Source organism: Phalacrocorax aristotelis, chromosome Z, assembly GCF_949628215.1.
Source record: "Phalacrocorax aristotelis chromosome Z, bGulAri2.1, whole genome shotgun sequence".
Classification (NCBI taxonomy): domain Eukaryota; kingdom Metazoa; phylum Chordata; class Aves; order Suliformes; family Phalacrocoracidae; genus Phalacrocorax; species Phalacrocorax aristotelis.
The window spans coordinates 57,248,868-57,266,204 of NC_134311.1; the positions used below are offsets into that span (position 1 = coordinate 57,248,868).

General features: G+C 43.6%; 1 protein-coding gene across 1 annotated transcript in view; it reads right to left on the minus strand.

Moving 5' to 3' along the window:
* Positions 1-17,337, minus strand: part of SERINC5 (serine incorporator 5) — a 38,755-nt gene that overhangs the window by 15,504 nt on the left and 5,914 nt on the right. The window contains exons 2-4 of the mRNA XM_075078731.1: positions 9,296-9,463; positions 1,237-1,415; positions 864-946 (exon numbers count right to left, since the gene is read on the minus strand). Coding sequence (XP_074934832.1) covers positions 864-946; positions 1,237-1,415; positions 9,296-9,463 — 430 coding nt within the window. The remainder of the gene's footprint in view (positions 1-863; positions 947-1,236; positions 1,416-9,295; positions 9,464-17,337) is intronic.

The following is a 17,337-nucleotide window of genomic DNA, read 5'->3' on the forward strand; positions in this document are numbered from 1 at the left end:
AAGCTGTAGTGGAAGCAGACACAGACACTACCGCTCCTTTGCATTACTGATCCTACTGCTTTTCACCCTCCCAGACTGAACAACTGAAGGGCTTACAAGTGCCTGGCGAACTGAAGAGCACAAATTCACTCCAGTAGCACAGGGATTTTAGCTCCTAACCTACTAAATGCCTGGGAGAAGCATCCCCCTAGAGCCGGCATTGAAGAACTGGGCCAGTACCATGACACCTGTGTGGTGCCAGGGTGTCTTACAAAACTGGGAATGCTTCAGGCATGGCATCCTCAGCAGAGCACTCACCACACACCCCAAGAAGTCTAATTTTACCTTATTACATTAACACCACCTGCCTGAAAGCTAATAACATCCCAAATTTTCTTGCAGCATTGCAGGTTTCCAGGCAGCAAACACCAGCGCCCAGCAGGTCACCATGCCCCCTTGAGCACTGGAACCTCTCCACCGTGCAGCACGGACCCCTGCTGCTGCGCTACAGCAGACCTACCTGCATAAGCCAAACTAATGTGTGGCTCTGCATTCCTGAGTGGACAATTTTTTGTGTACCATTACAGGTCCCTGCTTCCTTAAGAATTCGCAAGCCAGCACCACAGTGGTATTTTCATCTACACATTTGGCCTCCTCCTGGTCAGAAAAAAATATGCTCCTTACCACACATTCACAGGAAGGCTATGTACTCTGAGCACACACAGTTCTCCCCAAATAGTTCCAAACACTCCTTTTGCACCTTGACTATACTGGCTTTACTTGAAGAAATATAGCAATATTCATGTTGATCGGACCTTTAGGATTCATAACTACTCACAAGGTAGTACAGAACAAAGCAGCATAATAAAACAGGAAGGACATACCATTGAGGAAATTGTCCTGATCAGGAATGAAGAAGGCTCCTGAGCACATTGCTGCCAGAAGTATAAGCTTAACAAGCCAGAATCTGGATGAGAGGAGAAAAAAAATAGAAATCTGGTTATAATAGGAATTAGAGTTCTTCAACCCAAGTACCAGGAGAAACCTCCATCTAAAGCCCAAAGAGAGAAAAAACAGCCTTTGATGACTGATTGCCACTTTACTTTTCACTTGACTGCATTGTTTCTGACAAAAGCAGTAAAGTCAACTTTTGCTTTGTTTTGGTTTTTTTTTCGCCTACTACTACACTCAGCTGAAAAGTAGGCAGCATAAACCTGTAAAGAGAAGTGGAAATTAAGCAATCAAACAAATACTCACCCATTATGAATGTATGCTCGGCAACTTTTGCTGCTGTTAATTCTGATGGTGAACAAGAAGAACAAAAAGAAGAAACAGGCCATTCCAAAACAGACTTTGTACACTGCAGAGTAGCCCACCAACTTCTCGCACATCTCACCTGCCTGAATACTCTTGCACATCTGCTTGTAGAAGGGAATCTGAAAAGCACAACATGTTACAAGCTGTTATGTGGGACACAGGGCTCCTCATAACTAAGCGTGTCTATGTCTATGCATCACTGAGTTTTCACTGGCTTCATTTAACACCTTTCACTCTTAATACCATTCAGCCTGGCTTTAAGTGTTCAAGGGACATAAACAAATATAAAACACAAGGAACTGAAGTTTTCCAGAGCCTCCACTCTAGAAGTCCTTCCAGATGCTTTGGGGTACCAAGTACACCTACATTTCCTTCAGCTCTATTGGCTTAAGCCATCCCTGCTGCTTACTGATTATCCTCTCACCCCAGGGACCCTTTCCCTTCTTCCTGTGCTTTACAGCAAAAGACTTTCATTGCTTCAGTAATCCAGCTTACATGAGCCATACCAGCAGTTTTACCAGACAGAGAGGCATGAGTGGGGCGGCAGGGCAGGCAGCTCTGGCTCACTCTGCCCTTGGTGGAAATGTAGATGGAAGCACACCCAAGCAGCACAGGGGCAGCAAGTCCCCTCCCCTCCATCACAGCCTCCGAAAAGGAGTTGTGCCAGTTGCCCTGATTGTTTTAAATTAACAGAAAGGCAGGAAAATTCCACCCTTCTCTTGACTCATTAAATATTTGCCTTTGAAACCTTGCTCTTGCCGCAAGGGGAAAGCAAACAGCTGCACATTTTGGCTTCAGTTTCACCAGGTGGACATGATGCTGGGTGCTCAAAAAAGCACATCTATGCGGCCAGGACCCACTCCTGTGGGGTGCCCCCGTGCAGACACCCCCCCTCGCAGCCAGTGAGCCTTTCAGCTGCACAGAAATACAGGCATTTAATTAGCAAATCACCATTACCATTCGTTTCAAAGAAAGAAGAGCCTCTGTTCACTCACAGCCCTCAGCCAAGGCTGCTGAGACCAGTCAAGCAACACATCAAACCTGCTGGAGCTGATCACTGCTACCTGCACAGGTAACTAGATGAGACAGAAGACAACATGCACAAATAAATAACTCGGGCAAAGGAAATGGGAATCTGACTTCAGAAGGCATTCAACCAGGCCAGATTTTGCTTTGGAAAAATACACAAAGATTGTGGGCAACGCTATCCTTGAACATTTCCAAGAAATTTGCCAAGATAGGAGTCTTTCCTTCCTTCAGCAGGCAGGTTAGTGCACAAAACCGGGACAGGAAAAGAACAAACAGGACCTGAGAGCAAGCTATCAGGCAGCACTCCCAGCTGGGTAGAAAGCCATCTGAGATGTAAGAAACACAAACTGCCAGCTTCCAGCCACCAGGCTGTGCAAGCCTGCTTCCCTCAGCAGGGTGTGCAACTTCCCATTATTTGCCAGCAACCCAACCCAGTCAGGAGCTTAACAACCCTCCTAGCAGTTTCCCAAAAAGAGCAAATATTTTAGCGGCTCACAGTAACACTGAGCTGCTGTGCTAAGGGTAGCAAACCTAACTGGTACTGAGCCAATTGTAGGTGGGCTAGAACCAGCTGAGGAGATGAAAAGCAGGTCTCATGGCAGCTGTGTGGTGTTACAAGAACAGATTCAAGCTGAGCCACCCTCAGATGTTCTTTCAGAAGAAACTCAAGAGATGAGTAGCCACTGTGTAAGATGTAACTGTGGCTAACTCACATCCAAGAGTTTCTGGAGAACTGAGAAATTGTCTGGAGCATCAGCAATGCCTCTCCCAGGTCTTGAAAGGCAATGAAACATCAGACTGGACAAATGTGCCAGCATTCAAAACAAGCAAATGGATTGACTGGAGTAATTAAGAGACCTATCAATGCCACAGCAATGCACGGCAAGCCAATGGGCCACAGCAATGCCAGGGAAAGCAACTAGGGTATCAATTACTGCTTTCCAGTTCTTTGCTTACAATACCCATCAGTCAGCAGATATTAAAAATATGCATAATACTGAATTAACAAAATTTCTGAGAAAATTATGTATTTGTTTGATAGAGATGATAGTACTGACCAACGAAAACAGATTTCTGTAAGACCTTTACTTGGTACCAAACAGTATTTTGCTTATGAGACTTACAGAACAAAACAAAAAAGACCATGGAACTTGATTAATTGACTAGCTAATTAAAAACAGATCACTGGGTAATTGTACATAGGCATCTTCTTCAATTGCATAGGTTTCTACAGAGATCTTGATGGGGTTTTTGACCCTGTATGTTCTTTTCTCCATTTAGTAGTAATTCCCTTAAAGAGCTGGCTGAGAGAAAATGCATGGATTCACAAGAACAATAGCTTGGTTTGTGCCTACACAAGCAACAAAGAGCTCAGCTGTCATGTAGTATGCACAACACTATGTAGTAGTAAGTGATGGCCACAGGAATGGTCCTGTGGGATTGAATGCCCTTTTTGGATACCTGTGACCCTGAAGGAACAAAATAAGAGTAAAACCAAAGTCCTGGGGACCCCAGCAGATAATATACATGAGCACAATGCTAGGAACAAAAGGGCTGATGTAATGAAAAGGGCATGTTTTCGTGACAGGATGATCTACTGCTGGGAAATTTATCAAGGCTTATGTGATTTCTTCAGGGAAAGTTTAAAAAGACTAATTTTTTATTTTATTTTATTTTGTATCTTCTGAAACATGTTCAGCTGCTAAGCAGCCTGCCCAGCCTATGTGATTTACCAGGCTTTCCATTTGCTGGGTAGTTTTGCCAGCTGTTAAAGTCACAGATGAGTTATTTGCCAAGTTTGATACAGTGAAATACCTACTTTTATACCTTTAAAAACATAAGCTAAATTCTTCGACCTCTGAGCAGGTGACAAGCATTCTTGCTCCAGAAACTCATTATCCACTCAGATATCATAAACACCTTGGTTGCTGCCTAAGCGATGATGTTATCACAGCGAAGTCGGCAATTTTTCAAATGCAGTGAAACCCTTTGAGACCATAGCAACAACTACAGAAACAAGGACAGACTGCCCTGAACTTGCTTCCCCCTCACTGCAAGCTGCTGGCGCCCAAAATAAATGCAGTGCAAGAAGCAAGCGAAGACGGCCACACTGCATCCAGGCTGCAGCCAGCTGGGGCCTGGCCACCTCTAAGCTTAGGTCTGTCTGTACCCAGTCATGTGAATGCAGGAGCATGGGAAAAGGAGCGGGAATAGGAAGGGATAAGTGTGTAGAAAAGGAGAGTTTTGTCTGGATGTCCTCATTCAAGACAGGTAGAATGCAGCAGATGAACTTTGTTATGGAAGCAGAGGAAGCATGAAAGAAAATCTGTGTAGGTGGGGAGACAAAGGCAATAAAACAGGTAAAAATGCCTGTCTTGAACTGTTGAGAAATGGAATAGAAAACCAAAAAGCAATTGGACCAAAATACATGATGTCTTGCATCTATGGCTAAATTCTTACCAGAAATAGTCAATGGGCATCTGCACTTTGTCAGGGACTAGAAACTTGTCTCAACATTGTTGGCAGGCAAGTTTCACTACTAAAGCCTGATCATTACGGCAGCTGAAGAGAACAGTTTAATCACCAAGGTCGACCCAGCAGGAATGTGCGCCCTGTTATCTCAGAGTACTCGTCCCCCGCGCGTACGCCCGGGCCCAAGGCCGACTGGCAACATAGGGGGGGGCTCAGACCCTCTAGAACTTTCAAGCACCCTCTAGTGACAGTACTGGGCGTGCACCCCACCGCCGAGTGGGAGGCAGGGGTACGCAGAACAGTTACTGACTCTGCCAGAGAGCAACTTTATAAAAGGGGAAACCAGCAGAGATGATGGGGGGATGTGCTCTGGGACATCTTGCCCTCCACCAGCTTCAAAGATGCATCGGACAGTTGGACTCCCCGCCTGGACCGGACAGACTGCCGCAGATCTGTGGTGATAGCTGTTGTAACAGTCCCACTCTCTCCCTCCCTCTCGTTCCCTTTTTCACCTTTTTTTTTCCCCCCCTTTCTTTGCTGTTCTCTCCTGTATCTATTTCTGGCCAAATAAAGCGACTTGGCACTTGACTCCATTTTGAGCCTTCATTCTGCCTCTGAAAACGTAAAAGGAGCCTAGTCACGATAACATATGGGAGTTAATCAGAAGTTAAGTCCAGCAGCCCCCAACCTCCCAGAATTATCTGAGCTCGGTTGGAAAGCAAGGGGGTTTACCCTCTGCCAAACTGTTCAACCCAACAGTGGATTGCGACACACTTAAACTAATTTTTAGCAGCGAATTTGGGGTTTTATACACTATAAGGCAGTTAAGGGCCAAGATATAAACCTGGCTGGGAAAACAAGCCTGTAAGCATGCTCTGCCAGAATATGTAAGCATCTAGAACTGAAATGCTTTGACAATACCGAAGTTGGTTTTACTGGTGTTTGTTTTCCTGAAAACATCTTTCTTATTTTTCCTTTCATTATTTAAGTAGGACATGGATATTTTTAGAGTGAAACAGCTAGTTTTGAAACAGCTTTAACATTAAAAATTTAATTAAAGAAAATAAATCAAAACACTATTTCAAACAACCAAAACAATTTTTCCTTCTCTCAATTATCCCTTCAAAGCCTATGAAATGCAAAGTTCTGCTTCAACAGAACATTTATGAGTAAAGCTGCACCTGTTTTCCAAAAAACCAGAATAACTGGAAAAAAGAAATAACCTATGGATCAAGGCATAGAAGCAGTTCTTCAAGTTGGGTCCTGCTTTGCTGTATTTTGTAACAGAGTAGACTGTCTAAACCATTTTGTGTAATTGCATATTGGTCTTTTCTGTCTTTCTGTCCCCACCAGTGAGGCTCTCATGTCTTGATTGATCCTCTACCCCGTCTTTTGCCTTGACACACAACCTTGCTCCTCTGAAATCTATTCTACACGCTACTACTAAAAATATTTTCCTGGTCAAATCTATCCACTCTTTCCCTACCCCTCCCCACTGACTCCTGCTTCCCCCTTAGAGATCAGACCTTGACTTCTTGACTTTCTTGATTTCTTGAAAAAGGCCCTTGTTTTCTTTCCACATTTTTCAGAATTTAACTCTTTGGGCCTCTCTCCCTGGGTGCAGGAACAGCTCAAGAGATGGGAAGAAGAGTGAAAACAACAGAGAAAAAACTTCCCCCCTAAAAGACACTCTTCAATTCTTCGGGCTCACCACAAAATACGATGTCCTCAAAATGCTGCTGGGAGATTAGCAACTAAAGTTTTGAAACCATAACCAAATACTCCACAGGTACTCTGTCCTCCGACTGAGATATGGTTCCGTCTACCTGCCAACTTTGGTGAGAATGTGGAAGTTGAGCTCTCTGGGACAGCGCCTCATTTTTTCCAGGCATGTTGCAGGGCATAGAACGGGTCCCCAGCTCTGGGCTGGCACCTGAATAGTCTGGCACCTTGCAAACTGAAAAAGCATCCTAAAGGTGTTTTAATAGACAGAATGCATGACCATGGGGATAGATAAATACTGAAAAACAAAACCAAACATTTTTAAAAGTCTCTGTTTAAGGTGTCCATAAGTGATGTGCATTTGCTGTTGCTTCCTCTCAAAAAAAAAAAAAAAAGCCGAAGGACCAAGTGCTACAGCAAATACTTTTAGAAAACTACTTTATACTTGGGAATTTATAGCCAATCAACTAAAAAAATACCCTTTCACTGACAAGGGACAATATTCGTTTCACATACCATCAGCATGAGCATTTGAACTCTAAACTAGTAAAGCAGACACACAGTTCCTTGCCAAGATTATGGCTCCATGAAGGGCTGCACTAAAATTTTAAATTTTTTATTTTAATACAAAAATTTAAAAATTCTAATTACAATTAATTAAAATTCTGTCTCCCCTCAAGAAAGAGAGGGTGAGCTCCTAGAAGCATCATGCAACGTGTTTGCTTAAAGTCTGGCTTCAGGAGCTAGGAAAGCAACATGATCCAGCCAAAAGTGAAGGTATCAGTAAGTGCCCCGCACTTCCAAAACAGAGTTCATCATTGGGAAGCTGAGACTGGTTAATATAAATAAATATTTTCAAGATACACTCTATTACAACTGGACTGAATTAGCTTCAGGAGTCTTTGAACTTTTAATAGCCCCAACCATAACTATTAAATTAGAGAGCAGATAAAAAAGCCTATTTTCAGATGGTCCATTCCCCATTCAAAGACATCAAATGCTGTAAATTAAGAGGGTGACTATCTTTCCACCTCACACTAACAGATACTCTTTGTGCCATTTCTTCCTTCACTGAGCTTTCAAGACTATGAACTAGAAAAGAAATTTGGCAATACTGAAAAGCATGTTGTTGAAGGCTTCTTGAACCACTTTTCTGCTGGATAAAGAGTCAGTATTTTTTGTTAGGGATATAAGCTGCATTAAAACCACACTACTGATGGTAAATGACTAGTTGGATATAAGCACGTAATATGTCTCCCACACACTTGAGTTCCTTGGGTTACTCACTTTATTGCCAAGCTAAGCATCTAGTAAGTCAAAGTAATTACTGGCAAGCAATTTCAGCACACACATGTTGAACAGTTTTTAAGTCACAGCTCACAGGCAGGCATCATGTCTGTACTGGGTGCTTTTACAGGGCTGTCAGCAACTTCTGGTGGCCAAGGGTAAGAAGGTGGCACGAGGATAACTCAAGCCAAGTGCTTTTAAATAAAAAAAAAACAACGGACAGAACATACAAAAAGGGTGCAATGGGAAGAAAGAAAGGTCACTGGCAGCAGAGCACAGAAGCCCTCAAAGCAGCTGTCATAAGCCCACTAGTTCATCTGTGTTGCTGGCACAGCATGACACCACCAGCTTCTGGATCTGGGCTGCTACAGAGGGAAGTGTTTCACAGACAACTGAAGGTCAAGCACAGAAGGTAAGCAGGGCATCAACTTGACCAGCAACTAGTTAAACTAGGAAACAGTCTTAACTGTGTGCCCACCAGCACTCCGTCTTGGGAGGGTAAGACAAAACAACTAGATGCCCATAGTGAGGAAAGCCTTCTGAACCTCCAGGGCAAGCACATTCACAACCTCCAAGCAGGCCTGACGCTGAGTTTGGTGCAGGGACTTAATTTTTAAGAATTAAGCAATACAGATATTATTCCGTCTATTTAAAAAATAGACTTCTCTTCTCATAGTTTGTAGAGGGTGAGAGAGAAGATTTGTGCTACAGAGAGCAACTTGGGTGGCTTAAAAAACCAAACCAAAGATGTGGTACAACAGGTCTAGTGTGTGACTGCAAGCAGGCTGGCGAGCATTTACCTTAGGAAAGTTATATTAACACTCTGAAAGAAACTTGGGTTCTAAAATCTAGTTTTAGCCACAGCTACTTTCATGCTTTTGAAGCTTTTTAATTAAAAAGACAATTAGAGATGAACAATATCTTCTGTGGTTAGAGGCCATGTGAACACGATGACTCAATACACACTGAAAAAAACATCTTGTAAAGGATCTGCAGCATTGTGCATTGCAGTGGTCTGTCACTAGAGCACCAAGAACACAGAATTAAAATTATAATAGTTATTTTGTGAATAGTTATTTTGTGAATTTGAATAGTTATTTTGTGAATTTGCTGTTTCTGCTACTAAGCAAGTTGCCAGAGACAAACTCAACATTAAATTGAACCAATTTGTTCTACTATAACATGTTCCCTAGCAGCCTCTAGTGACAGTACCCGTGCAGCAAACCTGGGATGGGTTCATTGCAGCCGGTTTCCACACAACGAAAGAGGAGGAAGGCTGCTAACCCTGTGATCTGTGACTCTTCCTGTTGTGAAACACTCAATTCACAGGAAGAGGCTGAGCACAGAAAATCAACCCATCTGTGTTTGGAAGTGGATGGGTGGAGGGGATCAACCGTCTCTTCTGAGGAAGCGACCCTATACATGAAGAGCTGTGGAAGGAGCTCCATTTCCTTCCAGGGGCAGCTGTGAGTTCATCTCTCTTACTTACGTGCGTTTTCATTTCATTGGCTACTGTTGTTGACATCATGACACAACAGACGATAGTCACCAGGATGAAGTAAAGTGCATACATGAAGCGGGTGCTGGTTGACTGTTTTATCTTGGGGCAGCATTTGCAGCACAAGGCACAAGCGGCAGTACCGCAGCAGCAGGCCAACTGGAAAGTAAGACAAAAAACAAGAGTCATTCCATCACTGTCTTCAGGTTTCTATTGCAAAAGTCTGACAGGGAAACTGGGAGACTTCCTGCAAACTCCAGAATTTCTTAAGTCCTCTCCTCCCAGCTGAGCAGCATTTAAGTGGAAGCAGACTTTCTCGTTTATCAAAACCCACTAGGTTTAAGCCCACTAGTTTCTAGCTTTTCCACATGCAAAGGATGAAAGTGAAGAGGATGAGGAGGAACTGCTCCAGAATATCTTAACCCTGCTCTTTGCTATCTCTGTGCAGCTCGTGGTCCTGACATGTTTCACCCAGTAGAACAGGCATTGCAATGGTAAAGCTCCATTTCCTGCATTACACTCTCTCCTCTCCATAGTGAAAAACAAATCTGCACAGAAGGGCACAGACTCCAGAACTGTTTGCTTTTAACATACAGACAAAACTTTTTTCTACGACAAGCTGTACAGACCCATTTCAATTTGCCAGAACCATACTGTCCTTTTAGTGTGCCCTCTCTGGTACACACACTGACAAAACCCCGTTTCCCCCCCCCCGAACTTTTTACACTACTAAAGACTCTGAGCAAATTAAAGGGGCGAGGGAATACTGTTTAAGCCACACTTTGGGATAGTTGTGCTGAAGGCTTTATAAACAGACAACAGATACAAAAAACCCCAAACAAATTCAAATCAACAAAAAACTACATTAACAGTTCTAAATATTTTGGGTGGTAGAGAAAGAATCTGGAGATGCTTGGCCTACTGCAGACTAAGCAAAAGATAACTGAGCTTGAAGGACCCAAAATACAATGGCACCATCTTGTACTGAAGAAAGCCAAAGAAGAAATGCAATTTAGACCCATTTTGCAAAAGTGAAAGTGGTGATTCCACATGCAAGATACCATGGAAAAAAATCCACATCTGCAAGGAAAATAATACCGAATCACACCCCAGCTGATACTGTCTCCAATGTTTAAACATTATTAGAGATAAAAATCCTTGTGTATTTTAGTTCTTTCGTACCTGCAACTGAGGGTCTACCAAGATAAAATGCAAGCAGCACAGCAAAAAAGCAGGTAATTGACTTATTCAACGGGGGAAAAGATACTGAATAAATACTAAAAGGAATCTAGCTTGATGCTTATTATTTCCTTGCTGTCAACAGCATCATCTACTTTCAAAGAAGCAGGATTCACCTTCCCTGCCTCCTACTTTTAGAAAAGTCATATATGAAAATATAAATATAAGCCTTTTATATATATATATATATAAGGCAGCACTGTCCTTGGCCAGGCCCTTCCTTGCAATAGGCAGCAGCTTCACACACCTCCCGTGCTTAACCCAGCAGGTGCCACCACAGGAGGGATTTTTGGGCATCAGCAAGCAGCCAGGAGCAGGAAACCTCTTCCAGGTCTCACTGTTGCCGACTGAGAGCAACCTTCCTCCTCCACACTCCCGTCTCCTAGGGGCTCCCTGTGACTAGTGTGTGGCACAGCGGTGGTGTGATGCCAGTGCCAGGGGCTCAAGTACACCAAGGACGCTCTTCCCCCGGTGTTAGCTCAGCCCTTGAAGGGGCTGTGGGGATGTCCAGAGGACACCCCCCCTGCTTTCTAGCAAGCAGTTTTACAACATGGATGGCTTTTCTTAGCCATTGCCAAGGGATTCACAATGCACAAGTGCTGCATTTGAGTCCTCCACACAAACTTCACTGGCTCGTATGTGCCTCAGGCAACTAAAACACCATGTGTTATTTTCCTCCCAGGTCACTGCCAGCATCAATGACTGTCCAACCCAGGGAAGGGGGTTTCACATGTGTGTTTGCAGACATGTGTATCTGATATAACTCCAGAGTCTCACAACCAGACTGCTTGATCAAAGAGCCCCAAACTGTTTTGAAGAAGTGTCTTGAAAAGACTCTCAGCTTATCATTCCCTTGCAATGACTATCTGCTGCAACACTCAAGCTCAGGCTTCCTGCCTTCAGCTCTGCTGAAAAGGGGTAGCAGACGGACCCTTGCCTCACCCAACCACTGCTCTTCAGTTTGCAGAGGACATAAAATGGGGACAGTCCAACCCAGCTCCCACGCTGCCCTTCTCTAAGTTCACCGCTGGATCTCACACCAGAGGAGACGGGGGCCTCAGTGCACACAGCTGCTAAAACTGCTGCTGCTGCAGAACAGAAATCCTCCCCAAAAATCTCCAACTGTGGGGAATAAACACAACAGGCTCATGTTGGCACCAAAGCTGGAAATTAAAAATACTATGTGCATAAACACATCATGCAAGTATACTTTCAAAACAGAACGCAATGGTGGCTGAGTGGCAATTTTATTTTTCATATGTAGTGAAATTAAGTTAACTTTCACAGCGTCAATACAAGTCCAATAAAAAATTAATTACGGCAAGAATCAGTAACTTGTTAAACAAAAGCAAACAAGGAATAATAATGTTTCAAAACAAAAACGTACCAGAAAAGTATAATCCATCCCCTTCAAAATTATGGGGGGGGGGAGAGGGAGAGGAGTTTAAGACTAAAAGTCCTTTCAATCTGTATCAGACAGATCCAAAGCATCCACAAAGAACTTCAATTGCTGGCCATACTCACCATAACATTAAAAACTATAGGACAAAAGTAAAAAGGTAAGCAGCTTTGGCATTTGTAAGGGGAACTACATTTTCCTAAGCCAGGTGCTAGAGAGCTCTGCCAGGGAAACCTCATCTACGTCCAGCAACGTGTCTGCTATTCCAGTCCTGGGTCCCTGGAGCTGCTATTTAAAGCAACAAATACTTAAATAGAATATATAGCTCATTTATGGTTCCACATTACTTAGAGAGACTTTAATGATAGTTTCTAATACTGAGCCACATACCCTATAAATTGGCAATATTTGTGAAAAGTACAAATGTCTCTTTTTTTTTTTTCAGATGCACTCCTTTAAGCACTCTGAATAGCCATGGAAACCATAGAAAGTTGGTTAGGTTATTCAGCCACAGTCCCAGATTTGTTGGTTTGGGTTTTTTTTTTTTTTCCTTTTTAAACTCTGGTTATGACTAACTACATTCCAGAGTGGACCACGATGAAATAGGTGTTATCCAAAAAGAAATGAAAACAGTCTCTGTCCCAGAGGGTAAGATGCTGGCCACAACCTACTGACCCAAGAGGTTTCAAAGATGTTATTTTTGGGTGACAGGCTTCAAAGCCCATATATACAAGAAGTTCTCTGTTAAAAGGTTGCGGTCAATGTGCAGCTAAACTATGCAGTCCCTCTGCTGCCATATGCTTTACCGTGGGCCTTTGCCTTTCGATCGCAGCAAGGCTCTGCCTAGGGGTTCAGGACCCACTGGTGCCTAAGTGCAAGCTGGTGACAAATTCCTCCAATGCTAAAAAACAGGGCTGTGGAAAAATGCAAGTAGTGTCACAAATTTTTTACAAATTCAGCTTATCATTAAACAAAAGCTTCTCCAAAGGATGGGTTCTGCAGAAGGAAGGTGCTGTGCAGTTTTCGGGACAGAGACAAAACCAGGTCTGAAATCACTGCCAGCAGGCAGGCCTTGAAAATCCTGGTCTGTACCTACAGAGCTCCTTCAAAGAACTGTGATCCTTCCAAGTCCAGGGTCCCCAGGAGCCCAGTGCAATGGCATCTAAAAGCCAAGGTGCTCTGGCAGTTTGTCACACTGCAGCAGGTTCTGGCTTCAAGTCTTTCTCATCCAAAGGCTCCCAGAAGTTAGGCAGCAAGTACAGCCAAGCCAGCTCCCTCTCTAGCTTTACATCTCACTAGGTGAACACCACAGTCTGACAACAATTGCAAGCACTATGCAAATATATATGCTTTCCACAAATACAATCAGCCAGCTCCCTCATGCTAACTCACCACGATGACAGGCCTCTACAGTGCAGAACGGCTGTCTGCTTTGCTCAGTGCTACTCTTCCGGAGCTCAAGGAGGGTACAGTACCAGCTTGCTCACAATCCCGAAACTTGAAAACCTTGTGTACTTGAAAACCTTGTGTACTTGAAAACCTTGTGTACTTGAAAACCTTGTGTACTTGAAAACCTTGTGTACTTGAAAACCTTGTGTACTTGAAAACCTTGTGTACTTGAAAACCTTGTGTACTTGAAAACCTTGTGTACTTGAAAACAGACTGCACCATGATTTGAACTGCCTGGATGATGGCTGACTTGACTGGTTTCACAAGAGCAGCTGTGGAAAGCTGCGTGGGAAATCCTTCAGTTAAAAAATATTCAGAGTGCAATTTCACAGACACTTCTTCTGGCTTAACAGCCACTGGCTCCCCACAGTCTTTCTTCTCTGCCAGCCACTCACTCAATCCTACCCTGGCACCAGCACCTCAGCAGCCCTGACAGTTGTTTCTCCAGCTGGGGGTGACCAAACAAAGCAACCTACTGACTAAAAACAAAAAAAAGGTAGGTGAGTGGGTGGGGTGAGAAAAATGACGTATCAATCCTTCTCAGCTGGTGATTTATTATGCAGTGGCAGAAATGGTTTTACCATTTCAAGTGAAGGCATAGTGTCCAGGTGGGAGGGGAGACAAGAGGTGAATGCCTCACACCGGTCTTGTGTGCTTTCACCCTTCTCTGAGATGTTTCCGTGGTGTTTTCCTACCAGCTCATTCGATTTTAGTGCAGTAGGTACCTGCCAATGCAGAGGAACAATAATTTTCACATCCACACAGTGAGGAGCAGAAGCAAGCAGACTATATAACAGCCCTAGTCCATGCAAACCACTTTTCCAAGTATAGGCAGGTCTGGACATATTTGTAGACTCCCATCTCATGCCAGCCTGGGGAACACCTATGGTTAACAAAACAGGGTAAAAGCAGGCTTACCAACCTACACGCAAGCTATCAGCTCCCTACAATGAATACTCCACCAGCATACACTTAACATCTGCCACACCCGCAAGTCTTTATTTTTGCAAGCCGTGACCAATCTGATAAATCAGTGGAATGAGGTATGATGATAAAGTTAAGCAAACACGTTAACTATTTACATACAAGACTGAAGTAAAGTGAAATGTCCCGCCTACTGCTTTTGTAGAGATGGTGACATTTTTAGAAGGAATTTTCCACAAATGCTTCCAAAAAAGTCTCAAAGGTCTTAGAAAATATTTTGCATAACCATTAAAACAAAGTGAGGAGTTTCAGGCTCACTGCCCAAAATAGCTTATGGTATTTTTAAATTATACAAATCATAGGGAAGCATCAAGCTTATCACAACAAAGCACTTTTCCTTTTGGGAGACTTCAGCAGAAATGGTAAAAATCAAAGGGAAGAAGAGCACACTGAAAAAAAAAAAAGTGCATACTTAAATGAAATGAAGACTTAGCAGCATTTCACCTCTTCCCTCCTAACTGACTGCCTGGCCAGAGTGACAGAGACTGCATGCCTTCTGGCCTGTCCACTGAGCACAGGAATGTGCCTTGCTGAAGCTTCTTTTCACAGGGGGCCTACAGCAGCTTAGATTTTCATGCACTGTAAGATTTGCAGATATTGCAGTCGCTGAGCTGTTAACAGCAACCTCTGTCAAAAACAGCCAGACATCTACCCTCACAGCTACATGTAGCATCCAAGCAGGCTGGAAGAGCAAAGCAGCCAGCTCTGCAAGAATAACATCCTGAAGCAGCTACACATCTGCCCTTGGACTTTTAGTTTCAGGAAATAGTGTCTAGCATGCCAGGTGTTGCAAGTGTTAGGAGCCAGGCTCAGACTACTGTTGAAAACCTGCGCTGTTATGCACACGCATTTTGCGAAGGTTTATTCAACAGGTTGCATGATTACACAGTGGTTTGTCCCTGTGAAGTAAATAAATTCACTGAAAAGGCTTTATTTTGTCCTTTGCCCAACTCAACTGGCTTTTCACTGCTTTTTCTTTAATATTCAGCCTCACCACATGCTTAAGCCATGAGGTTCTGTGACCAGCATACCAGTTAATCAACTGACGACCTATTTTTGGGAGCACACCTGATGCTGCCAACTGTGCAAAATAAATCCAACTTCAGAGAAAAGTCACACCAACCTAGACGCTGCCTGAACACTGCTTTCCAGTGAGGCTTTCCTGCCCTGAGCTGAGTTTCCAAAGCAAAAGGCTTGTGCCCTGCACCATGGGGCAGAACTATCATACAGTGCCAAGCAGCTCAAAACCTAGGAGGGAAAGCACCATCTAGGACAGCTATGCCAAGAGCTAAAATGTAGGCGAGCCACTGCCAGGTGCCATCAGAGCTGAAGTTAAGCTGAACTGAGGATGATTAGCTTCTGTCTCTATGCTCAAATGTTACTAAGTGGTGACTCAGCTCAGCATTAGAAAATAATGCCACCGCAACATGTCTAAATTAAAGACTGTCCAACTACTCTTCTCCTGATGATTTTGGAAAAATCAAGACAATTGTTTAGTCTGACCTGATCCTCAGAGTGTATCACATCACCCAGCTCCTCAGTAGTATAGCTATTTTCCATTAGCATAGACCATCTGGATTTGACAGGAGTATGAGGTGGAATGTCTGTCCCTCTGGTTACTTAAACATATCATTAAAAACAGAAAAAAAACGACCTCACCTTCTAATTTTTCTGCTACAGTTCCAAGGCACTGGTTCTTGGTGAGGCTTTCTTCACTAGCTTAGAGAGCCTTTTGATCACCTGGTCTTTTTGCCCTGCCTATCAAAAAAGGAACCCGAAGCATTTACCCTCAGTCTCATTTGGAGGCTTTAACACTTTTTTAAACACAAACAGCTGTTTTTAACACAAACACCACCAAGTTGTTTGTTTTTTTTTTTTCCTGTATCCCCTCAAATTTCCGCAGTCCCTCCTACACAATCATGGCAGCACCATCAGCCCAGCTGCAAACAGCCCAGCAAGTCACCTTGCTCCTCCTGCCCCGTGCACCCAAACATGGGCGAGACTCTGCCCTACAGCACCCCTCACTGCAAGAACAGCCTGCCCTCCATCCACACCTGGCGCAGGCAACCAGCTAGCTGGCTGTACTTAAAAAGGTGTATTTTATTTGCACTGGGGTTATGCCATCTGGGTTACATCACCTTCAATAGCAGTCTCCACTCCACCGTCTCTCCCTGGACACCTGTGTGCTTTTGGGAGTAATTTTAAATGTACTCTCAGGCCACAGATGAAAACGTGATCCTGAAGCTTCTTTGCATTGATCCCTCGACAATCTTCACTGACAGCAACCACCACTGCATGACAGGTTCAACTGTCCTCTCCTACCATTTCATATTTCACGGTTTTCTCACCTGCAGTACGTTCCACCTCACGCTGCAGCCACTTCTCTGCCTTTCCCAGCAGACGAACTAGTAACAGAGCAACTGGAAGATTAAAGACAAGTTGGCAATGGCAAAGTCTGACAGTTTGAGGCCATCACTTCATATAGCAAGCAGATTTTCTCCAGCTTATCTTCAATGTTCAAGACGAGGACTCTAGATGTAGAATGGAACGCACAGATGCAGCGCAGTGCATTGCCAGGGACAGAGAACCAAATGCAGGCCAATAACTGCTTAAGTCCATGTACCACTGGAGTGAAGAAGCAATTAAAATTCAATTTCTGTATGCATTGACCTAAGAGCATGTGGCTGGCACAGCTGCTTCAATTTTGAATGCACTGACAGCTCTGTTCTGTTCCACAAAGTTGTTGTTTCTTTAAAAGTTGTTTTCAGTACCAAGAGGGCTTTAAGGTGGGGGAAGAATAAAAGAGACATTACCACTTTGTACGAAGTGACAAAAGCCGATAAATTGGTATAAAACATTAACTATTTCTTACACATCATATTAAAAAAACCCAAAAAATCTACCTGCTCAAAGCATTGTTAAAGATGTTCCAGTTCAGATCAGTGTCACAACAGCTAACTTC